General features: G+C 44.9%; 1 protein-coding gene across 1 annotated transcript; it reads left to right on the forward strand.

The window, feature by feature from the left end:
• Positions 1-5,226: 5,226 nt before the first annotated feature.
• Positions 5,227-27,342, forward strand: PRUNE1 (prune exopolyphosphatase 1). The gene is made up of 8 exons (XM_075329909.1): positions 5,227-5,299; positions 11,344-11,445; positions 11,961-12,166; positions 12,246-12,430; positions 12,521-12,679; positions 13,270-13,364; positions 13,485-13,646; positions 25,158-27,342. Exons 1-8 carry the CDS (start codon positions 5,261-5,263, stop codon positions 25,698-25,700), a joined length of 1,491 nt encoding a protein of 496 aa, XP_075186024.1. The 5' UTR covers positions 5,227-5,260; the 3' UTR covers positions 25,701-27,342.
• The last annotated feature ends 189 nt before the right edge of the window (positions 27,343-27,531 follow it).

The raw sequence follows: 27,531 nt of genomic DNA on the forward strand, positions 1-27,531 counted from the left end.
GCAGGTTTATCACAGCGACATCTGGCGGCCCGGAGGAGAGAGTGCAGCGTTTAGAAACGAGCGTAGCTTCTCACAGCGCCACCAAGCGGCCGGGAGGAGAGTGCAGAGAAACGGGCAGGTTTATCACAGCGACATCTGGCGGCCCGGAGGAGAGAGTGCAGCGTTTAGAAACGAGCGTAGCTTCTCACAGCGCCACCAAGCGGCCAGGAGGAGAGTGCAGAGAAACGGGCAGGTTTATCACAGCGACATCTGGCGGCCCGGAGGAGAGAGTGCAGCGTTTAGAAACGAGCGTAGCTTATCACAGCGACACCAAGCGGCCAGGAGGAGAGTGCAGAGAAACGGGCAGGTTTATCACAGCGACATCTGGCGGCCCGGAGGAGAGTGCAGAGAAACGGGCAGGTTTATCACAGCGACATCTGGCGGCCCGGAGGAGAGAGTGCAGCGTTTAGAAACGAGCGTAGCTTCTCACAGCGCCACCAAGCGGCCAGGAGGAGAGTGCAGAGAAACGGGCAGGTTTATCACAGCGACATCTGGCGGCCCGGAGGAGAGAGTGCAGCGTTTAGAAACGAGCATAACTTATCACAGCGACACTTAGCGGCCTGGAAAATATAAGGCAGTACAGAGAACCAGGCGTAGTTTAGCACAGCGCCACCACGCGGCCCAGAGGAAGAAGTGCAGTATAGAAGAACGCGCGTAGTTTAGCACATTATCGTCTCTTCAGGGAGAGACACAGTTTAGCACTGTGACACCTGGCGGCTGGGAGGAAGGACTGCAAGTATAGTGAAGCGGGCGAGATTATCACAGCGCCACCTACCGGCCTGGAGAAGGGAGGCCACACTCTGTAGATTAGATACACTGTTCCACATCCAGTATCACACTCAGTGGATTAGATATACAGCTCAGTATGCAGTATGACACTCTGTGGATTAGATACACTGATTAGCACTCGGTATCACACTCTAGATTAGATACACTGATCAGAATTCGGTATCACACTGTAGATTAGGTACACTGATTAGTGCTCGGTATCACACTGTAGATTAGGTACACTGATCAAAGCTCAGTATCACACTCTGTAGATTAGGTACACTGATCAGCAATCGGTACCACACTCTATAGATTAGGTACACTGATCAGAGCTCGGTACGGTATCACACTACATTAGGTACACTGATCAACACTCGGTATCAAACACTGTAGATTAGATACACTGATAATCACTTGGCATCATGTACTGCGAATTAGATACACTTATCAGCATTCGGCATCACACTCTGTAGATTAGATACACTGATCAGCACTCGTAGCACAGAAGGTAAGGATGGTCCTGCACCACTGCGCGTTATCTGCGGTACCGCGTACGTTCCGGAGGACAGCTGCAGATCTCCTAATCCAAAGCGGGGTGCTCGTCACAAGAAAGGATCCATGAGAGGCAAAGTATGAAGAACAGACCGCACTCCTACTGCAGGATAACTTGCTTATTCAAAAGTGCAGGGTAAAAGGCTGGGAAACAGCCCGCAACCTGGCTCCTGTGCAGGGACGACGGCCGTTTCGCCTATTGATTAGGCTTCCACAGGTAGATTAGATACACTGATAATCACTTGGCATCATGCACTGTCGATTAAATACACTTATCAGCACTCAGCATCACACTCTGTAGATTAGATACACTTATCAGCACTCGGCATCACACTCTGTAGATTAGATACACTTATCAGCACTCGGCATCACACTCTGTAGATTAGATACACTTAACAGCACTCGGCATCACACTCTGTAGATTAGATACACTGATCAGCACTCGGTATCACACTCTGTAGATTAGATACACTTATCAGCACTCGGCATCACACTCTGTAGATTAGATACACTTAACAGCACTCGGCATCACACTCTGTAGATTAGATACACTGATCAGCACTCGGTATCACACTCTGTAGATTAGATACACTGATCAGCACTCGGTATCACACTAGATTAGATATACTGCTCAGCATCCAGTATCACACTCGGTGGATTAGATACACTACTCAGCATCCAGCATCTGTGACTCTTTGGATTAGATACACTGCTCAGCCTCCAGTATCACACTGTGTGGATTGGATACACTGCTCAGCATCCAGTATCACACTCTGTGGCTTAGAAACAATGCTCAGCATCTGTATCACACTATGGATTAGATACACTGCTCAGCATCTGTATCACACTCTGTAAATTAGATAAACTGATTAGAATTTGGTATCGCGCTTTGTAGATTAGATACACTGATCAACACTCGGTATCAAACACTGTAGATTACATACACTGATCAGCACGCAGTATCACACTGTAGGTTAGATACACTTATCAGCACTCAGTATCACACTCTGTAAATTAGATACACTGATGAGCACTCGGTATCACACTAGATTAGATACACTTATCAGCACTCGGTATCACACTGTAGATTAAATACACTGATCAACACTCGGTATCACATTGTGGATTGGATACAATGATCAGCATTCAGTATCACACACTGTAGATAAGATACACTGATCGGCAATTGGTAATACACTGTAGATTAGATACACTGATCAGAGCTCGGCATCACACTCTGTAGATTAGATACACCGATCAGCACTCTCTATCACACACTGGATTAGATACACTGATCAACACTCGGTATCACACTGTAGATTAGATACACTAATCAACACTCGGTATCAAACACTGTAGACTAGCTACACAGATAATCACTTGGTATCACACACTGTAGATTAGATACACGGATTAGCACTCAGTATCACACTCTGTAGATTAGATACAGTGATTAGCATTCGGTATCACACTGTAGATTAGTTACACTGATTAGCACTCGGTATCACACTCTGTAGATTAGATACATTGATCAGGGCTCGGTATTACAATCTGTAGATTAGATACACTGATGAATACTCGGTATCACACTCTGTGGATTAGATACATTGATCAGAGATCAGTATCACACTCTGTATATTAGATACACTGATCAGCATTCGGTATCACACTGTGTGGATTGGATACAATGTTCAGCATGCAGTATCACACTCTGTGGATTAGATACAATACTCAGCATCCAGTATCACATTGTGGATTAGATACACTGCTTAGCATCCAGTATCACACTGTGGATTGGATACACTGATCAGCACTTTGTATCACGTGCTGTAGATTAGATACATGGATCAGCTCTTGGTATCACGCACTAGATTAGATACACTGATCAGAGATCGGTATCACACTTTGTAGATTAGATACACTAGATTAGATACACTAATTAGTGATTGGTATCACACACTGTAGATTAGATACACTGATCAGCACTCGGTATCATACTCTGTAGATTAGATACACTGATCAGCACTTGGTATCACACTCTGTACATTAGATACACTGATCAGCACTCGGTATCACACTGTAGATTAGATACACTGATCAGAGCCCGGTATCACACTCTGTAGATTAGATACACTGATCAGCACTCGGTATCACACTGTAGATTAGATACACTGATCAGAGCCCGGTATCACACTCTGTAGATTAGATACACTGATCAGCACTCGGTATCAAACACTGTAGATTACATACACTGATCAGCACTCAGTATCACACTGTAGATTAGATACACTTATCAGCACTCGGTATCACACTGTAGATTAAATACACGGATCAACACTCGGTATCACATTGTGGATTGGATACACTGATCAGCATTCAGTATCACACACTGTAGGTAAGATACACTGATCGGCAATCGGTTTCACACTGTAGATTAGATACACTGATCAGAGCTCGGTATCAGACTCTGTAGATCAGATACACCGATCAGAGCTCGGTATCACACTGTGGATTAGATACACTGATCAGCACTCGGTATCACACTGTGGATTAGATACACTGATCAGCACTCAGTATCACACTGTAGATTGGATACACTGATCGGAGCTCTGTATCACACACTGTAGATTAGATACACTGATCAGCACTTAGTATCGCTTTCTGTACATTAGATATACTGATCAGCACTTAGTATCACACTCTGTAGATTAGATACACTGATCAGAACTCGGTATCACACTCTGTAGATTAGATACACTGATCAGCACTCGGTATCACACTGTAGATTAGATACACTGATCAGAGCCCGGTATCACACTCTGTAGATTAGATACACTGATCAGCACTTGGTATCACACTGTAGATTAGATACACTGATCAGAGCCCGGTATCACACTCTGTAGATTAGATACACTGATCAGCACTCGGTATCAAACACTGTAGATTACATACACTGATCAGCACTCAGTATCACACTGTAGATTAGATACACTTATCAGCACTCGGTATCACACTGTAGATTAAATACACGGATCAACACTCGGTATCACATTGTGGATTGGATACACTGATCAGCATTCAGTATCACACACTGTAGGTAAGATACACTGATCGGCAATCGGTTTCACACTGTAGATTAGATACACTGATCAGAGCTCGGTATCACACTCTGTAGATTAGATACACCGATCAGAGCTCGGTATCACACTCTGTAGATTAGATAAACCGATCAGCACTCTTTCACACACTGGATTAGATACACTGATCAACACTCGGTATCACACTGTGGATTAGATACACTGATCAGCACTCGGTATCACACTGTGGATTAGATACACTGATCAGCACTCAGTATCACACTGTAGATTGGATACACTGATCGGAGCTCTGTATCACACACTGTAGATTAGATACACTGATCAGCACTTAGTATCGCTTTCTGTACATTAGATACACTGATCAGCAATTAGTATCACACTCTAGATTAGATACACTGATCAGCACTCGGTATCACACTGTGTATTAGATACACTGATCAGAACTCGGTATCACACTCTGTAGATTAGATACACTGATTAGCACTCAGTATCACACTGTGTATTAGATATACTGATCAGAACTCAGTATCACACTCTGTAGATTAGATACACAAATCAGCACTCAGTATCACACTGTATTAGATACACTGATGAACAGTTGGTATTACACATTGTGGATTAGATACACTGATCAGCACTCAGTGTCACACTGAATTAGATACATTGATAAGCTCTCGGTATCACACTCTGTAGATTAGATACTCTACTCTGTCACATGATTTGGCTCCGCCCCTTGTCCCTGACGTCTCCCAACATGCAGTGCGCTGGGGGGCGGATTAGTATTCTGGAGACAGAGGAGCAGGATGGAGGGATTCCTGCAGGGCTGTAAGAGCGGAGTACAGGTGAGAGGAGCCGGACTATAGGAGAAAGGGGGTACAGGAGGAGGGTACTGGGGTATAAGAGGAGAAGGTTGGGGGGGGAGCCGGGGTACAGGAGAAGGGTACTGGGGTATAAGAGGAGAAGGTTGGGGGGGGAGCCGGGGTACAGGAGAAGGGTACTGGGGTATAAGAGGAGAAGGTTGGGGGGGGAGCCGGGGTACAGGAGAAGGGTACTGGGGTATAAGAGGAGAAGGTTGGGGGGGGAGCCGGGGTACAGGAGAAGGGTACTGGGGTATAAGGGGAGGAGGGGGGAGCTTTGAAAAACATGCAAAAATACAGATACTTAGCACACAGAATTGGCCAGTTTTATGTGAGCAAAGTACCTCACTATATGAACTCGTGTCTGCATACACAACATTAATGCCAATGTTTGGGCCTGGTCTAGAGGCGTAAGTCATATGGTGTTAATGGGGAGAGACTGGGTACAGGAGGGGGGTACAGGAGGAGGAGAGGAGAGGTGCAACTTTGGTACAGTAGGAGGGGGGGGGACTGTGGTACAGTAGGAGGAGGGGGGGGGACTGTGGTACAGTAGGAGGAGGGGGGGGACTGTGGTACAGTAGGAGGAGGGGGGGGACTGTGGTACAGTAGGAGGAGGGGGGGGGACTGTGGTACAGTAGGAGGAGGGGGGGGGACTGTGGTACAGTAGGAGGAGGGGGGGGGACTGTGGTACAGTAGGAGGGGGGGGACTGTGGTACAGTAGGAGGAGGGGGGGGGACTGTGGTACAGTAGGAGGGGGGGGGGGGACTGTGGTGCAGGAGGAGGGGGGGAGACTGGTGCAGGAAAAGGGGGGGGGGCTGTGGTGCAGGAGGAGGGGGGGACTGTGGTGCAGGAGGAGGGGGGGGGACTGTGGTGCAGGAGGAGAGGCGGGGTACAGGAGAGGGGGGAACTGGGGTACAGGAGGAGGGGGGGAAGTCGGGATACAGGAGGAGGAGTAAGCTGGGGTACGGGAGGGGTGCCGCCTGTCTGTGTGGGGTACGACAGGGGTGCAGAGTGTCGGTAAGGGGTATCTGTACAGCAGGAGTGTGCCGCCTGTCGATGCGAGGTACAGTAGGGGTGCCGCCTGTCGGTGAGGGATATAGGTACAGGAGAGGTGGTAGTTCGGGGGTACAGGAGGGGTGCCATGGCTCAGTACAGTGTACACTGCTCCTCTGTATTTTCTGGTTTACATGTTTTTCTGTCCTTGCGTTTTGCCGTCCCCGTCCGTGCGTTTTGCCGTCCCCGTCCGTGCGTTTTGCCGTCCCCGTCCGTGTGTTTTGCCGTCCCCGTCCTTGCGTTTTGCCGTCCCCGTCCGTGCGTTTTGCCGTCCCCGTCCGTGCGTTTTGCCGTCCCCGTCCGTGCGTTTTGCCGTCCCCGTCCGTGCGTTTTGCCGTCCCCGTCCGTGCGTTTTGCCGTCCCCGTCCTTGCGTTTTGCCGTCCCCGTCCTTGCGTTTTGCCGTCCCCGTCCGTGCGTTTTGCCGTCCCCGTCCGTGCGTTTTGCCGTCCCCGTCCTTGCGTTTTGCCGTCCCCGTCCTTGCGTTTTGCCGTCCCCGTCCTTGCGTTTTGCCGTCCCCGTCCTTGCGTTTTGCCGTCCCCGTCCGTGCGTTTTGCCGTCCCCGTCCGTGCGTTTTGCCGTCCCCGTCCGTGCGTTTTGCCGTCCCCGTCCGTGCGTTTTGCCGTCTCGTCCTCGCGTTTTGCCGTCCTCGCGTTTTGCCGTCCCGTGTTTTGCTGTCAGGCTTTTATCACGCTGACTCCTGTTATCAGCAGTGGGGGACTGCTGTGTCATCTGATGTACCGGCCCTTCATTTCTTGTCCTCTGTGTGACTGTCACATGATCTGCGTTCTGTCAGCCCCATCTTGTGTCCAGGGGCCTCGGGAAACCCTGCAGTAATTCCTGGACATGTGAGCAAACATTAATACAAAGGGTAAAACTACCACAGGATGAAAAGTACAGACGACAAACACCACACTTTCCAGTCTGTGTCTTGAATTCTCATCTTGGCCAATTAGATCACTGCTTTTATTTTGTACACTATGCTTGGATCTGATTGGTTGCTGTAGATGATGCTACCTGCACTAGTGTCATCCATTACTAATACCTTTAGAAATGGCGGCCAGCGACACTTGTGTTACCGCTGGCAACTAAACTGATCTGATATCTTGGCACCAGTTTCGCCGGGTGCTCCTGCTGGTGCCGGGTTTCACCCGTCTTTCCCTGAACCATCTGCTTTTCCCCCGGTCTGTACATTCTACATTTAAAGATGCAGCGACGCTTCAAGGCCGCACCTCACGTTGCTCGGGATTTCCCATTTTGAAACCTGATCAAGCCAGTCTTAAAATATCTCGCTCTGGACATGTCCAGTTGGCTTATGCCAAATATTACTATTTTTACACCGGTGCGTCCACATATCGGATTTCCTGGCGTATGGTCCTATTTAAACACATGCCAACCTCAATATAAAATGTAGTCACTTCTGGGAAAGCTGGGTTATAGTGGAGGCAGCCATATTTGTTGTTCCCTTCTGGGAAAGCTGGGTTATAGTGGAGGGAGCCATATTTGTTGTTGTTCCCTTCTGGGAAAGCTGGGTTATAGTGGAGGGAGCCATATTTGTTGCTGTTCACTTCTGGGAAAGCTGGGTTATAGTGGAGGGAGCCATATTTGTTGCTGTTCACTTCTGGGAAAGCTGGGTTATAGTGGAGGGAGCCATATTTGTTGCTGTTCCCTTCTGGGAAAGCTGGGTTATAGTGGAGGCAGCCATATTTGTTGCTGTTCACTTCTGGGAAAGCTGGGTTATAGTGGAGGGAGCCATATTTGTTGCTGTTCACTTCTGGGAAAGCTGGGTTATAGTGGAGGGAGCCATATTTGTTGTTGTTCACTTCTGGGAAAGCTGGGTTATAGTGGAGGCAGCCATATTTGTTGTTGTTCACTTCTGGGAAAGCTGGGTTATAGTGGAGGGAGCCATATTTGTTGCTGTTCACTTCTGGGAAAGCTGGGTTATAGTGGAGGCAGCCATATTTGTTGTTGTTCACTTCTGGGAAAGCTGGGTTATAGTGGAGGGAGCCATATTTGTTGCTGTTCACTTCTGGGAAAGCTGGGTTATAGTGGAGGGAGCCATATTTGTTGTTGTTCACTTCTGGGAAAGCTGGGTTATAGTGGAGGCAGCCATATTTGTTGTTGTTCACTTCTGGGAAAGCTGGGTTATAGTGGAGGGAGCCATATTTGTTGCTGTTCACTTCTGGGAAAGCTGGGTTATAGTGGAGGCAGCCATATTTGTTGTTGTTCACTTCTGGGAAAGCTGGGTTATAGTGGAGAGAGCCATATTTGTTGTTGTTCACTTCTGGGAAAGCTGGGTTTTAGTGGAGGGAGCCATATTTGTTGCTGTTCACTTCTGGGAAAGCTGGGTTATAGTGGAGGGAGCCATATTTGTTGTTGTTCACTTCTGGGAAAGCTGGGTTATAGTGGAGGCAGCCATATTTGTTGTTGTTCACTTCTGGGAAAGCTGGGTTATAGTGGAGGGAGCCATATTTGTTGCTGTTCCCTTCTGGGAAAGCTGGGTTATAGTGGAGGGAGCCATATTTGTTGCTGTTCACTTCTGGGAAAGCTGGGTTATAGTGGAGGCAGCCATATTTGTTGCTGTTCACTTCTGGGAAAGCTGGGTTATAGTGGAGGGAGCCATATTTGTTGCTGTTCACTTCTGGGAAAGCTGGGTTATAGTGGAGGCAGCCATATTTGTTGTTGTTCACTTCTGGGAAAGCTGGGTTATAGTGGAGAGAGCCATATTTGTTATTGTTCACTTCTGGGAAAGCTGGGTTATAGTGGAGAGAGCCATATTTGTTATTGTTCACTTCTGGGAAAGCTGGGTTATAGTGGAGGGAGCCATATTTGTTGTTGTTCACTTCTGGGAAAGCTGGGTTATAGTGGAGGGAGCCATATTTGTTATTGTTCACTTCTGGGAAAGCTGGGTTATAGTGGAGGGAGCCATATTTGTTATTCACTTTTGGGAAAGCTGGGTTGTAGTTGAGGCGGCCATATTTGTTATTGTTCACTTCTGGGAATGCTGGATTATAGTGGAGGCAACCAGATTTGTTCACTTTTGGGAAAGCTGGGTTGTAGTGGAAGCTGCCATATTTGTTGTTCACTTTTGGGAAAGCTGGGTTGTAGTGGAGGCGGCCATATTAGTTTTAGTACCAGTCTACTTTTTCTAGAAAAGACTTCTATTATTGCTGCCATGAGACCCCCCATGACTGTGATCTTGCTTCTTCAAACCCAAGAACACCACATGGTAGAGCAGAGTGGGGTAACTTTCAGACCCTTGGCGTCCATCTTGCTTTCTGCTGTAGTTGTTTTTCTGTCGGGGAGGCGGGGCTTGTTAATTTTCCGCTGCTGATCACAGATTTCCTGTGTCCACACGCCGCTCTTTCCATTTCAGCTCCATTAATTTATTTCAGTTGGGGTTTTAAGCGTCGGTTTCCAAATATTGCTTATCCGAAATAAATGGGGCGAGCGGTGGCATATGGTGCGCTGTGTGCTCTTTCTTTTACGGACATTAGGACTTTAGGTCGCGCTCCATAAATCAATTACTTATCCATTCTGTAAACACATTACGCTGCGACGTCCGCTGCCGTGACTCCGAAGTCTCTGCCGTATCCCAGAAACGGCGTCATCCGGGATTGTCCGTCATCTGTCGGTATATCACAGTTCCTGTTTGTTTCCATTCATGCGATTGATTCTGTTCTGCGTGCTAAGTGGCACATTACCGTCCCTTTAAAAAAATAAAAAATTAAAGGGACTATATTTTGGGGGGGAAAAAAGTAGCAGCACTTGGGTCTTGCATAATGCCTGGATTGTGCTTGAGCCTTTTCTTTATTTTAAACTCGTAAAAATGTCTTCCAGTCTCCTTAAAGTTGTCTTTGGAGGTCGCCATTTTGTGACGCCTTTTAGAATCTGTGATCAATAAATTGAGGGGGAAAAAGGCAGAGCTGATATTAAAGCGGCTGAGTGATGTAATAACTGTTGCCTTTTCTGTCTTCACTGCAATGGGGACCAAGCAAGATAAGGACTGACACCCTTTAAGTAATCCACACCCTTTAAGTAATCCACACCCTTTAAGTAATCCACACCCTTTAAGTAATCCACACCCTTTAAGTAAGCCACACCCTTTAAGTAAGCCACACCCTTTAAGTAAGCCACACCCTTTAAGTAAGCCACACCCTTTAAGTAAGCCACACCCTTTAAGTAAGCCACACCCTTTAAGTAAGCCACACCCTTTAAGTAAGCCACACCCTCTTGACAATGCTATAGGGTGATGCAGGTCGGTGTTAGAATATGGCAGCCAAACATATTAGCTGTTTTAAAAATGGCTGCCTTTATCAAATAGTTTTATAGGGGCAACCTGAACTGTATGAACTCATAGTAATAAAAAGGAGACAGTTGCACTCTGCAGCACTGAGATGTGGAACAATGAATTTGGTAATATAGACATGCCTTATTGCTATGAAAAACATGCAAAAATAGAGATACTTAGCACACAAAAATGGCCAGTTTTATGTAAGCCCAACAGCCAAACGGCATTAGTTTGGTAAAGACCCAACAAAAAGGTTTCCTTGCCGCTGGCTGTTGGGCTCACATAAAACTGGCCATTTTTGTGTGCTAAGTATCTCACTATATGAACCCATGTTTGCCTACACGACATTAGCGCCAATGTTTGGGCTTTGTCTAGGGGCGGAAGTCATATGGGGTTAATGGCGCCTCCTGTAATCTGGCGTTACAGTAACGTATAGTTAAGTACCTGATGTGTTTGTTCTAGTGGGTGAGATTATAAAAGCAGCAGAATACAGATAATGGCAATATTAACCAGCATAACCCCATTAGATAGCGTACCCTTAAAGGGCCGGAACTGCTCAGCTAGCATAGTTTTTTTAGAGCCCTTATTGTTGGATCCGCCCATAGGGCATGCCGCCCTATAGTGAGGTATGGTTTCCGCAAAGTTTTGGGTTTTATTATTTTGTTTGTTTGGTTTTTTTTTATCCAGAAGAAGCAGGATGGACAGGAATTCCACGTGGTCCTGGGCAATGAAGCGTGTGACCTAGATTCGATGGTGTCGGCCATCACGCTGGCGTATTACTTGGCCAAGGTGAGTGTCAGTTTTAATCCCCTTGATATGGAACAAACTCCACAACTAAACACGTACTCTAGGTCTCAAAACTGTGTTGCCCATAGCGACCAATCACAGTTCAGCTTTCATTTTTTTTTTTTTAAATGGCTGTGGTAACATCAAAGCTGTGCTGTGATTGGTTGCTATGAGCAACATGGCCAGTTGTGATAAACGAGGCCTAGTCTGTGGGATTGGTAGTTCTCATAAATGTGTCGCTCCTTTATCCCCTCTTATAAGTGGTATATGAAAATAACCCTTAATGGCCGCTCTATTAACCCTTTCTTTCTCCACAATGTACTATTAAATTATGGTGCGAGTGTATGACGCAGGCTCAGGAGCTATGTATACAGCCCTCATCTGCCATTAATGGCCAGGACCGGAGCCGAGCTCTCTGACCGTTGCATTGAAGTGACACGATCCTAATGGGGGCATTTTGGCCAGTCCGGATGGACAGGATTTGCTCACTGATAGTGTTTATCCTTCCATTATTGTAGACTTCTTCCAGCAAGACCATTGTCTACGTTCCGGTGCTGAACATTCCCCGTCAGGATTTTCCTCTCCGGACAGAGAGCACATTTTTCCTCAAAGAAAACAATCTCCCTGAGGCGCTCTTGGTTTTCCGCGATGAGATAGACCTAGGTGGACTGTATGAGGCCGGCCAGTTGGCACTGTCGCTGGTGGATCACAATGTGCTGCCGAGGTGAGGGGTGCATTGTGGGTAATGCGTCCCTTTTTGACTTTGATAAATAGGAATATTTACAGATCGTTTTGTCGGTCAGGGCGGACTCTTTCATGGAAGACGTGGTGACCGAGGTTATAGATCACCGCGCTGTAGAGAGGAGCCAGTCTCGTAAATGCCGGGTTACCGCAGAGCTGGTGGGATCCTGTACCACGCTGGTAGCGGAAAAGATACTGCGAGAAGCCCCTCACATCCTGGACCCTCAAGTGGCGTCCATGCTGCGTGGTAAATTCTCTACACGGTGGTTGCCTTGATTACCTAATGAGCATGAAAGGGTTAAACGTTGTGTGAAGTATTTATTCATTTCCTTCACAGGTGCCATTGTCCTGGATTGTGTGAACATGGCACCCGAGGCCGGGAAGGTCACTCCGAAAGATACAGAATATGTGACAATCCTGGAGTCGAAGTTCCCCGACCTACCGCCGAGAGGCGCTGTGTTTGATTCTCTTCAGAACGCCAAGTTTGATGTATCAGGTATCGCTGAGATATTCAACTTGTAATTCAATGTAGAATATATGAGGCAATGTCACCCATTCATGGGTCACATTGTAGGATTTTTGGACCGCTGTTAAGACTGTACATGCCTCGATTAGCTCATATCACGGCTGCTCAACCGTTAAGATGCTGCTAATCACTGACTGCAGCATGTAAACGGTCTGTTTGCCAGCTCCTGTTGTATCGCTGGACTGCTGTGGACCTCCATAACTACTTTCTTGGTCTTATGATGGACTTGTTTCCACCCTATGTCTGGGTTTCTTCGGAGAGCACCCATGTTATCACATGCCGCAATATAAAATGATAAATCATAGGTTCGAGTCCCATTGAAGAAGTAAAAAAAAAATAAATAAATAAAACATAAACATTTGGACAATTTAACAAATCCTATTCATTATCGCCACGTCCATAAAAGTCTGATTTATCAAAATATATAAGTATAATTAACATAATAAAAAAAATCAAAACTACAAAATTGCTAGTTTTGGACCCCCTCAAAAAATTCTGAATTGGCTGTGACTGGTGATGGTCTCTGAGGCACCTAGTGTATTAACACTTTTATTATGCAGGCCTAACCACAGATCAGATGCTCCGGAAGGACCTGAAGGCCCTGGTGGGTCTGGACATCCGGCTGGCCATCAGTGCCATATACATGGACATGGAGGTGAGCGTGAGAGGAATCTTATGATGAGCGATGGTCTGTTATCACTGGCCCGCACCTAAAGTGGCATCTCGGAAGCCATTCTCCACACTTTATTCTTTGCCTAATTACTATATTCCGTAGGCGTTCCTCCGAAGGGAAGAAAACGTGGAGAGTGAGCTGTGGGATTTCTGTCACAGACACCGTTACAATGTTATTGTCGCCATGTCGATTGCCTTCACCAGTGCCAACGAACCGAGGAGGCAGATAGCGGTGTACAGCCAGCAGGGGGCGCTGAGAGCTGTGGTAAGTCCCTTTATATGACATGTGGTGTGGAATCGTCCAGTATGGTCGCCACCCAGACTCCTGTGGCCACCTGGGTTAGAAGCTGGCGGCGGCCATCTTTCTTCTGCCTGTATCCCTGACGACTCGTTTCCTTATCTGACGTCCCAGCACGGTGGAGGGAAGTGACAGATAAGGCCGGTTTCACACATCCGGCTTTTCGCCGGTTTACCGGATCCGGCACTCTCCCGTACAGACAATACAGTACAGTGACAGCGCTGTAACTTCCGGGTCACATGCGCCGGTCACATGAGAGCATGTGACCGGCGCTTGTTGCGCTGTCACTGTACTGTAGTCACTGTATGGGAGAGCGCCGGATCCGATAAACCGGCGAAAATCCGGATGTGTGAAACCGGCCTAAGACTTGTGTATGTTTACGAGGCAGCAGGGGCAGATGTATATACTGGGCAGCGAGGACAAGGCGCGGACTTTGTCCTTTTCTGTCAGCTCATGGTATGTAAAAGCTGTATTAGGATCGGGTAATGAGTTCTTCAAGGGATCCTCCACCTATATTCTCCGCCTATGGTAGAAAAATCGTAGTCAGGACATGCACTTTCAGCCAGCACCTTCCCCAATACCAATAATAGATTAAGAACTGTAATGTGTGAAAGCAACCACTAGAGGGAGCTCCAACACTGGTGTTGGAGGACCTATATATAAGAATTTAATCATTGAAATAAGTTCATTTTTCCAGCAGCGGGAATTGATTGATCTTTTGTCATCCATTTTCACCCCAGTTGTTGCAAATCCTAAAATTCCAAATATTTTTTTTCTTTTTTACCCCATCCCCCCCCCCCCCATATGTTTTCGCTGCCCACGGGGCTGTCATGCCTTCTTGTAACTGGATCTGGGTCATTCATTAACTTGACCAAAGTTTAAACTTTAAGCTGTGAAATGTGAACCCGAGACATTTGCTTGTTTTCGCACCGACCGTCCCCGACGAGAGGCCACAACCCGCGGTAGGTGAGAACAGGATATATGAGGGGGGATTATTACAATCTGAAATGTTAATTTCTTTTCCTTTTGCGAATGCCTCGTTCTTCAGATAAACTGGACCTCTTAATTTAGCTGACACTTATGCGGGCGTCGCACGGTACGATCTATCGTGCAATCGCACGAGCGATCGTATCCTCCCCCGTCGTTTGTGCGTCACAATTAGTTGCCCGTGGCGCACAAAGTTGTTAAACCGCCATCACACGTACTTACCTGCTGAGCGATGTCGCTGTGGGCGGCGAACATCCACTTCCTGAAGGGGGAGGGACGTTCGGTGTCACAGCGACGTAACACAGCGGCCGGCCAATAGAAGCGGAGATGAGCGGGACGTAACATCCCGCCCACCTCCTTCTTTCCGCATAGCCGGCGGGAGCCGCGGGACGCAGGTAAGCTGTGTTCATCGTTCCCGGGGTGTCACACTGAGCGATGTGTGCTGCCCCGGGTACGATGAACAACCAGAACAAAGAAAAATAAACGACTTTTTTAAAAATGAGCGACGTGTCAACGATATACACGATTTGTAACCGATTTGCGAACGTTCAGAGTCGCTCAGAGGTGTCACATGAAACGACGTCGCAAACTATGCCGGATGTGTGTCACGAAAACAGTGACCCCGACGACATATCGCACGATAGATCGTCTCGTGTGACACCCGCATTAGTATATGTCCTGACGAGGCGCGGCCATGTCCTAGATGGGAAGGAAGACCCCTTTAATCCTCCCCTCCATGAGCCATTATGGTATTTATCTGATCGGTCAGAGTATAATATCACATATCCCCTGTAGTGGCCACTGTGGGGAGAAGTGCATAGCTGGCTGTGTTTTGGGGGGTTCATCTTGAGGATCAAAACCCATGGTGGTCAGCTGATCACTGCGCCTCCTGTATCTTTAATTCTTTCAAGAAACATCAATTTTTTTTATTTTTTTTTGGGGGGGGGGGTGCAATTACTTTCGTAATTTAAAAACCATAAATTAAGATACATTTGTCGCAGCCTTGTCTTGAGACCTGTAATTTTTAGATAATTAAAGATTTTTACAAAAATATTGGGTTTTATACATACTGATTATTAAAATTTACAGATTTTGAGATTACACTTTTGTTTCCAGCTCGTTGCCTAAGAGACCGACCACCTCTGCTGTTTAGCTTGTAAACACTGATTGATTAAAAGGGAACGGTAGGGCTCACAAGCTCGGTGGAGAAGAGCTTGTAAGCATTTCATATATTCCGTTGTCTCGCAGTGGTGGTCTGTAACAAAGGCAACTATTTGTAAATAAGTGTTCACTTCTCAAGAATGGCTGGAAATTTTTAAAAAGGATTAAGCTCTGTCCAATAATACCCTTTTTGTAAAGTTGGTAAATAATTTAACAGCAAAAAAAATACATTTGAGATATATATCTATATCTGTGTATGAAATATATATGTGAGTGTGTGTGTGTGTGTGTATGTATGTATATGCTTATATGTGTGTGTGTGTGTATATATGTGTATATATAATATATATATTACACGTATGTATAATGTATGTGTATATATGTATGTGTTATATATATATATATATAACACATACATATATACACATACATTATACATACGTGTAATATATATATATATATATATATATATATATATATACATATAACTATACAGACACACACATACTTGTACATACATATACACACATTATATATATATATATATATATATATATATATATATATATATGTGTGTGTGTATATGTATGTACAAGTATGTGTGTGTGTATAGTTTTATATATATATATATATATATATATATATATATATATAATATAACACACATACATATATACACATACATTATACAGTTAGGTCCAGAAATATTTGGACAGTGACACAAGTTTTGTTATTTTAGCTGTTTACAAAAACATGTTCAGAAATACAATTATATATATAATATGGGCTGAAAGTGCACACTCCCAGCTGCAATATGAGAGTTTTCACATCCAAATCGGAGAAAGGGTTTAGGAATCATAGCTCTGTAATGCATAGCCTCCTCTTTTTCAAGGGACCAAAAGTAATTGGACAAGGGACTCTAAGGGCTGCAATTAACTCTGAAGGCGTCTCCCTCGTTAACCTGTAATCAATGAAGTAGTTAAGGGGGGGCGTGGCCTGCTTGCTAATGGCACCGGTCACCTAGCTGCTGAGCTCCAGCCACCTCGACTCCTAACCGGCTCACTGCGGCTCACCAGTGGCACCAATCTCTCTGCACACGGGGGGAAAGTGCTGCGGAGGTACCCAGGAACGTGGCATGCCAAGGGGAAAGTCCCAGAAGAAGCCGTCCCCGGCGAAAGTTACAGACTTCTTCTCCAGCACGGGACGAGGGAAAATGGCAGCAGCATCCTCCTCCACAGCTTCCTCACGCTCATCCAGGAGGGGATCCACAGCAGGCCCAGACTTGGACACAGACGCTGCAGATATACCGCTTACCAAAGGTACCATGCAGAAACTGCTCAGTGCCCTCCGCTCATCACTGCAGCAGGATTGGAAAGATATGGTGGCTGAGCTGAGGGGAGATATCACTGCCATAGGCAGTCGCACAGCACACATTGAAACTAAAATGCAGGAGCTGACAAAGTCACACAATAGCCTCATTGATGCTAATGCAGCACTGGAGGAACAAGTGCAAAAGCTCCATACCAAGGTCTTGGATTTAGAGGACAGGTCCCGCAGAAACAACATAAGAATCAGAGGAATTCCAGAGGCCATACCAGACAAGGGGCTGCAGAGCTTTCTAGGCTCCTTGCTGCAGGAGCTGCTCCCAGACCTGTCTGCAACTGATTTCCTGGTGGACAGAATACACAGAGTCCCTAAGCCTAAATCCCTCAGTGCTGATGCCCCCCGGGACACTTTGGCTCGCCTGCACTTTTACAAGACCAAAGAAGCCCTGCTGCAAGCCCTGAGAAGGAGGCCGCCTCTGTCTGAGCAATTCCGGCACCTGTCCATTTTTCCGGATCTGTCTGCAGGAACCCTGGCAAAAAGGAGGGAATTTGCCCCTTATACCAAAATTCCCAGGGATGAAGCTATATCCTATAGATGGGGTTTCCCTGTAAAGATCCTGCTTTTCCGTGCAGGAAACACCCACGTCTGCCATTCCCCACAACAGTTGGCAAAGCTCCTATCCTCATGGAACATGGCAAATCTCCCGGCCAGATCTCCAAGAGCCACAGGATCATCCCAAAGGGATAAAGTGAATGAAGATTGGTCCGTCGCGTGAGTTATGTGATATGTCTGAGTCGCGGCTGAGACTTAGTTGCTACTTTTAAGGTCCGCTGGTTCTGTTCAACCAGGACCCTGAGCCCCCATGGCGGTACATTTCCACCATACCGCAGGCCCCCTTTTTGGGCTTTTTTCTATGTGGACTGATGCTCCCTACATCAGTAATGTTAATGTTGTCAGTGTTACCTCTTTCCTGCCTAACCTTCCTTTCTCCCCCCGCAGCTCTAGGCAAGAGACTTTTTTTCATGTACAATGGTATTGAACTGTATGTCTATAAATGTTAGGGGCCTGAACTCGCCGGCCAAGAGATCCATGTTTTGGCGGGAAGTGGTTAAATCCAAATGTGACGTGATTTGTGGTCAAGAGTCTCATCTCCTCCAAGGGGACTCGCACAGGTTAAATAATGCTAAATTTCCTTTCAATAATTCACACGTTTTGCCTACTATAACATACTTCCACCACCACTGTGGTAAAGCTTCTATTTCAATTAAATCACACAAAAATCTGTTATAGGTATACAGATATTAAAGAAGCTCAAAGAAGCCAGAATTACTAAAAATATATTTTTTATTCATAATTTATTAAAATTCATATATGAAAAAACTCCACTATATAGTACCCTAGGACTAGGTTAAACAGGTCAGAAAGTTTCACCAATGGTTCTACATTTAACGTATAAATTCAAGGATTCATAGTGCCCTATAGTTGATTATACATATATAAGGCTACAATGAAAATTCAAACCTGCTTTTTTCAAATGCAGAAACCATTACATAAAACATCATCATAGTAGCATACTATATGGTAACCAATAACTAGGTGCAAAATACCATAACTCAATTTTCTAAGTCCCTGAGGAATTCCCAGTTAACATTAGTATCCTGCTATGTGGACATGTGACCGGAGTACCATAACCATAAGGTTATCCCATAATACACCACATAGCTAATCAATAGTGTCTTACTTACACGCCCCCTGAAGAAGAAAAGGCGAAACACGTGTTGGGGTCGCAGGACGCGGACATCAGGTCTCTAATAGGTAAATTGCATACTATTGGTTTCCCTGAGGGGTTGGGGGTTACTATTCCTATTGATTAGCTATGTGGTGTATTATGGGATAACCTTATGGTTATGGTACTCCGGTCACATGTCCACATAGCAGGATACTAATGTTAACTGGGAATTCCTCAGGGACTTAGAAAATTGAGTTATGGTATTTTGCACCTAGTTATTGGTTACCATATAGTATGCTACTATGATGATGTTTTATGTAATGGTTTCTGCATTTGAAAAAAGCAGGTTTGAATTTTCATTGTAGCCTTATATATGTATAATCAACTATAGGGCACTATGAATCCTTGAATTTATACGTTAAATGTAGAACCATTGGTGAAACTTTCTGACCTGTTTAACCTAGTCCTAGGGTACTATATAGTGGAGTTTTTTCATATATGAATTTTAATAAATTATGAATAAAAAATATATTTTTAGTAATTCTGGCTTCTTTGAGCTTCTTTAATATCTGTATACCTATAACAGATTTTTGTGTGATTAAATTTCCTTTCATACTGCTGGCTTGTGGGAAAAAAAAAAAGGCTGGAGTATTCATTTGTGTAAAAAATACTGTTGCGTTCACACTACATTCCCAACATTTAGACCCTGAAGGTAGATACGCCATTATTAATTGCTCCATAAATGGATCTAAGTATACTATTGCAACCCTTTACGCCCCCAACTCTGGTCAGATCAGCTTTCTGCGGAGGTTTCTTTCCAAGCTTTCATCCGTTACAGAGGGTAAGCAAATAATCTGCGGGGATTTTAACATGTTAATGTCCAGCACTCTGGATTGCTCCAATACTGCTGTAAAGAGGAAGGAAATGAGCACAATAATTTCAGAAAGGCATCTCCATGATATATGGAGATACCAACATGCAAATGAGAGGGACTACACATTCTTCTCACCTCGGTTCACCTCATACAGCAGATTGGACTACTTTCTGGTTGAAAGCTCACTTATTTTGGATTGCTCAGATTCAAAAATTGGACTTATAGCTTGGTCGGACCATGCCCCCATATACCTGACAGTCCAGGAGCAAAGTCGCACGCCCGTTTTTACCCGGTGGCGCATGAATGACTCCCTCCTGGCCTGTAGACAAATCTCTGAGGAGTTGCAGGCCGACCTCGCAGAGTTTTTTAAATTTAATGACAACAAGGAGGTGACAGAGGAAACGCTATGGTCTGCACACAAGGCCTTTATTAGGGGGTCATTCATCAAAATTGCCACTAGGGAGAAAAGGAGGCGTCAGGCAACTTCCAAAGCTCTACTGTCCCACATAGCGCTTTTAGAAGCCCACAATAAATCTGCCCCAAACATGTCAACATCTGACGAACTCAGGAAACTAAGAACACAGCTCCGCCAATTGCTGATGGTAGACTATGAGAAAAATTTAAGATCCCTCAAACAGCGGTACTATATGATGGGTGACAGGGCGGGTGCCTTACTAGCCAGGAGGGTTAAAAAACGAGAAATGCAAAACAAAATTGAATACCTCGTGACGGGTTCTAATGCCACAATACGCAACCCAACGGAAATAGCCAATGCATTCGCTGATTTTTATCAGTCTCTCTACAACCTTAAAAATGACCCCACTGCCCCAAAGCCTACCCAATCGGCAATTAATTCCTTCTTAAACAATATTAATCTTCCTCGGTTATCTACAGTACATCTAGAGCAACTAAATTCCCCTTTCTCCCTGGAAGAGGTTCGCCAGGCGGTGATCACAGCCAAAAGAAATTCAGCTCCAGGCCCAGACGGCCTCACTAACTCCTATTATAGGCAATTCACTGAAACCCTGTCTCCTTTCCTCCTGAGACTTTTCTCCTCTTGGCGAGCCACAGCAGATATTTCACCAAATAATCTAGAGGCCATTATAACTACCCTGCCAAAGCCAGGAAAACCCCCTACATCACCAGGAAACTTCAGGCCAATATCCCTCCTAAACTGCGACTTAAAATTGTACGCCAAAATAATCTCAGCTACAATACATAAAGTCCTTCCATCACTGATTTCCCCGGATCAAGTGGGGTTTGTGGCGGGGAGGCAGGCGAAAGATGGGACGAGACGTATGCTGGACCTGATTGCGGTGGCTGAGGGGAGGAAAATCCCCAGTGTATTCCTGTCCTTGGACGCAGAGAAGGCGTTTGACAGGGTGCACTGGGGATATCTGAAATCTGTACTGGCCAAGTTTGGATTTGAAGGCCCCATACTTACCGCCATAATGGCACTATACTCTAACCCTAACGCCAAAGTTCTGGCATCCGGATTTATATCTCGGAGTTTTGAATTATCCAATGGGACACGCCAGGGGTGTCCGCTCTCCCCTATCATCTATGCCCTTGCTATAGAGCCTCTGGCGCAGACTATCCGTGAATGCCCTCGGATCTCGGGGATTCGAGTGGGAAGTACAAACCATGTGATCAGTCGTGCGGATGATGTGATTCTGATGATGTGATGTGATGTGATGATGTGCGGATCATCATATGCGGATGATGTGATTTTATCCTGCACTAATGTAGAGGTGTCCCTAAAACACGTAATGGAGATCCTGTCCTCCTTCGCTCAAGTCTCGTATTACAAGCTTAATATTACCAAGTCCTTAATTTTTCCGCTCTTCCTGCCCGCCTCAACTAGAGCCACTCTTTCTCATCTTTACCCTTTCAAATGGGAAGACGAGGGTATCCCCTACCTGGGTATTATACTGGCCCCGCTACACTCCGTGATCCGGAAAAATCTGCTGACCCTGCACACCTCACTGGATAGAGAACTTACTCGCCTTTCTCTTCTCCCGCTCTCTTGGGTGGCGAGAATGCAGACCTTTAAAATGATCTGCCTCCCAAAAATTATCTACTTACTTCGGTGCCTGCCCCTAACAATTCCGCAACGGTATCTCACCAAAATTCATTCGCTAATGAGTACATTTATATGGGCTGGGAAAAAACCTAGAATAGCCCTGAGATGCATGCATGCCCCGTTAAGTGGTGGAGGAATGGGTATTCCTAATATTCTAACATACCACAGAGCCGCTATCCTGGAACCGGCTCGAGATTGGTGGAGGAATGATTCAGACTTAAGATGGTTACAGATTGAGTACACCTGGGCACAGGTCCACTCCCCTAAACAATTCATAGACTCCCTGCTCCTAACCCCTTCGCCCCCCGGCGATCTTCTACCCACCACAGCAGCTCTAAAGAAAGCTTGGTCCTTGTGGAGCAAGCCAGTGTCACATGCTTTAGGTCCCAGCATTCCCCTTAGATCGCTAGAAGCCTTCATTCCGAACTTGAATCTTGCCGCCTGGACACGTGGAGGTCCAATCACCCTAGCAGATCTCTATAGAGAAGGCATCCTACTCCCGTACTCAGAAATGTGTGATAAATTTAACCTTCCCCGACACAGTCTATTCCAGTTTTTTCAAATACGTCACTTTCTTCAGTCCGCTCCTCATCTCCCGGCTCCCACGACAGCTGACCACGCCTCAATTAAAAAATTCTTTCAAAATAGCAAAATCAAAGGCCTTTCATATATCCATAATATGCTAAACTCCCCACAACCGGACAAACAATTGCCGTATATGCTCAAATGGGAAAAAGATCTAGCTTCTCCGCTTCCGCCGCAAGAATGGTTCGCGGCCTCAAAATGGATCCACAAGTTCTCTTCTTGTCTCAATCATATAGAGCAATTAAAAAAGGTTCATCTGAGGTGGTACAACTCCCCTACTAAACTGGCTTCTTTTTCCCCACATGTGTCACCACTGTGCTGGAGGGGCTGCAACCACAGGGGCACCTTATGTCATATGTGGTGGTTTTGCCCTAAGTTATCTAACTTCTGGCAGGAGGTGCTCAATCTAATCCATGAGGTTACTAGTCTCCGCCTTTCTCCAAACCCAACCTTAGCGGTGCTACACATTGGCTTAGATGGGATCCCGGATCTTTTAAAAAACATCATTTCTCACATTCTCATAGCTGGCAGGTACTGTGTGGCATACAAGTGGAGGTCGGTGAGCCCCCCTACAAAAAGAGATCTAATTGAGAGGATCAACCTACACTGGCTATACGAAACCAACTTGGCCCCCAACCTAGAGAAGAGAACGGCGAGACTTAAACAATGGCACCCGTGGGCCACTTCCCTTTATGCAACGGCCCTCCCCCAGATACCGACACCTACACCATAAATAAATTGATTATGCCTAAGAATGTCTTGTAGAGCTGCTTCCCCCACCCCCTCTCTTTCCCCCCTCCCTCCCTGCTCCTATGTTCAGGTTGTTGTTGTAAGGGGTATTTAATGTCCCAGATTGATATTCTGATAATGGCTCGAGGCTATTCCACCTCTTGCTACTCAATGCTCCTGTTCTTGATGTTGTTGTATGAGAAGTTTGTATTTTTCTGAAAACTCAATAAAAACCTTGATGATAAAAAAAAAAAAAATGAAGTAGTTAAAAGGTCTGGGGTTGATTACAGGTGTGTGGTTTTGCATTTGGAAGCTGTTGCTGTGACCAGACAACATGCGGTCTAAGGAACTCTCAATTGAGGTGAAGCAGAACATCCTGAGGCTGAAAAAAAAGAAAAATCCATCAGAGAGATAGCAGACATGCTTGGACTAGCAAAATCAACAGTCGGGTACATTCTGAGAAAAAAGGAATTGACTGGTGAGCTTGGGAACTCAAAAAGGCCTGGGCGTCCACGGATGACAACAGTGGTGGATGATCGCCGCATACTTTCTTTGGTGAAGAAGAACCCGTTCACAACATCAACTGAAGTCCAGAACACTCTCAGTGAAGTAGGTGTATCTGTCTCTAAGTCAACAGTAAAGAGAAGACTCCATGAAAGTAAATACAAAGGGTTCACATCTAGATGCAAACCATTCATCAATTCCAAAAATAGACAGGCCAGAGTTAAATTTGCTGAAAAACACCTCATGAAGCCAGCTCAGTTCTGGAAAAGTATTCTATGGACAGATGAGACCAAGATCAACCTGTACCAGAATGATGGGAAGAAAAAAGTTTGATGAAGAAAGGGAACGGCACATGATCCAAGGCACACCACATCCTCTGTAAAACATGGTGGAGGCAACGTGATGGCATGGGCATGCATGGCTTTCAATGGCACTGGGTCACTTGTGTTTATTGATGACATAAGAGCAGACAAGAGTAGCCGGATGAATTCTGAAGTGTACCGGGATATACTTTCAGCCCAGATTCAGCCAAATGCCGCAAAGTTGATCGGACGGCGCTTCATAGTACAGATGGACAATGACCACAAGCATACAGCCAAAGCTACCCAGGAGTTCATGAGTGCAAAAAAGTGGAACATTCTGCAATGGCCAAGACAATCACCAGATCTTAACCCAATTGAGCATGCATTTCACTTGCTCAAATCCAGACTTAAGACGGAAAGACCCACAAACAAGCAAGACCTGAAGGCTGCGTCTGTAAAGGCCTGGCAAAGCATTAAGAAGGAGGAAACCCAGCGTTTGGTGATGTCCATGGGTTCCAGACTTAAGGCAGTGATTGCCTCCAAAGGATTCGCAACAAAATATTGAAAATAAAAATATTTTGTTTGGGTTTGGTTTATTTGTCCAATTACTTTTGACCTCCTAAAATGTGGAGTGTTTGTAAAGAAATGTGTACAATTCCTACAATTTCTATCAGATATTTTTGTTCAAACCTTCAAATTAAACGTTACAATCTGCACTTGAATTCTGTTGTAGAGATTTCATTTCAAATCCAATGTGGTGGCATGCAGAGCCCAACTCGCGAAAATTGTGTCACTGTCCAAATATTTCTGGACCTAACTGTACATACCCATACATACGTGTAATATATATAATATATATATAATATATATATATCACACATACATGGATACACACACATATATTATACAGACATGTATGTGTGTGTGTGTGTATATATATATATATATGTATGTATGTATGTATGTATATATGTATGTATATGTGTGTGTATGTATGTATGTATGTATGTATGTATGTATGTATGTATATATATATATATATATATATATATATATATATATATATATATATATATATATATATATATATATATATATACACACAATGTATGTATATGTATATATATGTAAAAATAAATATAATATATGTATGTCGCTATGATTTTTTTTTTAATTTATTTTATGTTTTCTGCATTAGGTGAGTAGTGTTTTGGAGGAAGCCACAACGCCATCTTTGGAGCTGTCCCCTATAACCCTCCCTTCTTGTAAACACGTAACGGTCTACAGCCAAGGCAACACTGCCGCTTCACGCAAGAAAGTCCTGCCCATCCTGAAGGATTTCTTAAAGAAAAGGGACATCGAGGAGTGCGGCGGCCGACCCATGCAGACTTTCCGGGAGGCCGAGGACTGTAAGAGACATAATGAATTTACAGATCTTCATGTGGAAGAGAATTCAGAGAGCAACGGGCAACACGAAGATCCCGAGGAGCAGCCGGACAACCCGGACGTTTGTGGCGGAGACGGAATGAAGGTTAAAGGGTTCGGCACCAGTTTCAGAAGACAGATGGAGGATGGACTGGACGAGGACAACTCCTTCCCTCCGACCCCTATGAACAGTCTGGTGGAAGGTTGTCCCCTTGATCGGGGGCTGCCAAAATTGACTGCGGAAGCCATTTTAGAGCGGATTAACCGCATCACTGTGGTAGCTTCTGACGTAAATTCCACGACTGGAAACCAATGACAAGGTCCCAAACTCCTTTAAAATGCAAATAAAGATTTTTTTTTTTTTTCAGTAAAAGGATAAAAAAAAAATCAAGGTACTCGTCAGACAGCAATGCAATTTTTATTTTTGATACTTGTCAAATTTGGAAATTTTTAGATGTCGCAGGCTCGGGTTCTGTTATGTGTGAATTACCTCAGGTCGGGAAGTAACTTTAAGGAAAAATGTTCCTAACATTGTCTGTTTGCTTGTGACAGAAGTGGATTCTGGGAGCGCTTTATATTATGCGACTCAACAGAAATAACATTTATGAAGTAAAAATGGCGCATGTAATAAGACTCCTTTTTGAAGTGGAATATTTATTATCTAATACTTAACATTCTATAGAGGGAGCCATTTTGTAGAGCGAATAAGTTTCTAATATGGTACTTGACGTAATCAAAATGGCCGCCGGAAGTGTCTAAAAACAACAAACCTTAGTTGCCCATAGCAACCAATCACAAGTCAGCTTTCGTTTTGTGTTAAAAAGGAAGCTGTACTGTGATTGGTTTTCGTGGGCAACGAAGACAGGTGTTTAAATTTGATTGGCTGGTGGAGCAGTGCAAAAAAAGTCAGCTATTGCCAGATAGAAGAGGAAGAAAATGATTGAACTGGATGATGGCGGCATTATATGTCCACAGCCTGATAGAAGTATTATTTATTATTGAGGAAAACAAATTTTGATGAAAACAAACTAATATTAATAAGTTAACTGAGCTGTGATTCCTGGGAAATTGAGGTCCTGCTCTTATATAAAGGGGATATATTAAATATATGAGGAAGGCCAAGGATTACTCCATTTAAAACTGGAAAATTGGGACATGACTGCCTATCACCCCAGCATCCCACCTCTAAAAATCCAGATTCACGGTGATTCAAGAAGCTGAGATACGAGGTGCTGAATGTTGGGGTCCTCACACAGTAGAACTGCTGTAGGTGTCCTTGTTTTTGCCTGAGACATAGAAGAAACAAGGTGGTCATTAGGGACTTAGTTTTGTTTCAAAATGGCGTCTGTTTGGTGATGGAGTAGAAAAAGAGCCCAAAAACCTCTTAAAGGAGAATTCACCTCATAGAAGAAGACTGGGGAGCGCTCTTTAGACTGGTCATATTGGGGCTCGAGGAGTATTTGGGATGATCGTCATGGTCGAGGTGCACAACATCTAGGAGGTCATTTGTGGACTGTTGCACTTTGGATTAAATATGCGAAAGGCCTATAGGCTTGTGTATTTGTACTTTATGGGACGCCTGTTATAAATGCGGTATCAATGGGAGGTACCAAGGTGCGACAATCAAATATGGTGTAACTTAAAGGGCAACTCTATCTAAAATAACATATCCTTTGTAGTCATGGCTCCACCTACTGTTAGTGACATCACTGAATTGTAATATGATGTAAATAAAATTTGTATGGAAGGGAAATCCCTCACAGAACTGGACTCGACTGTTTTTCTTTTTACTACACTTTCAGAAGGATTGCACAGCATGCATCATTTATCATATGTGTAAACGATCAGTACCACAAAGCATTGACATCAGATATCATCTGTACATCCTTTGTTTTTGCTTCTTTCTATGCCTGATTTTGAGACTCTGGATGTAATGTTTATTAAATTAATACTTCCTCCCTGTTGTGTCTGGAGTTGTGATTTCATTACACCTGTTTTATAGTGTACTATATTACACATAGCATCGACGTCCACAAGCAACACAGGTCAGCATCATCTGAAGCAGGCAGATGAGCCTCCTTCACATAATTCAAGCAGCAACCTGTCCTTATCTCGCATCAGTCTGATAAAAAGCAGCTATCAATAGC

The sequence above is a fragment of the Anomaloglossus baeobatrachus genome, chromosome 12 (assembly GCF_048569485.1).
Source record: "Anomaloglossus baeobatrachus isolate aAnoBae1 chromosome 12, aAnoBae1.hap1, whole genome shotgun sequence".
Classification (NCBI taxonomy): domain Eukaryota; kingdom Metazoa; phylum Chordata; class Amphibia; order Anura; family Aromobatidae; genus Anomaloglossus; species Anomaloglossus baeobatrachus.

Excerpts from the sequence above, each read along its gene's own strand:
- PRUNE1 (XM_075329909.1), top strand. The coding sequence starts at position 5,261 with ATGGAGGGATTCCTGCAGGGCTGTAAGAGCGGAGTACAG. Across the intron at positions 12,680-13,269 it reads CGCCAAGTTTGATGTATCAG|GCCTAACCACAGATCAGATG; the intron begins GTATCGCTGAGA and ends TTTATTATGCAG. Across the intron at positions 13,365-13,484 it reads CCATATACATGGACATGGAG|GCGTTCCTCCGAAGGGAAGA; the intron begins GTGAGCGTGAGA and ends TATATTCCGTAG.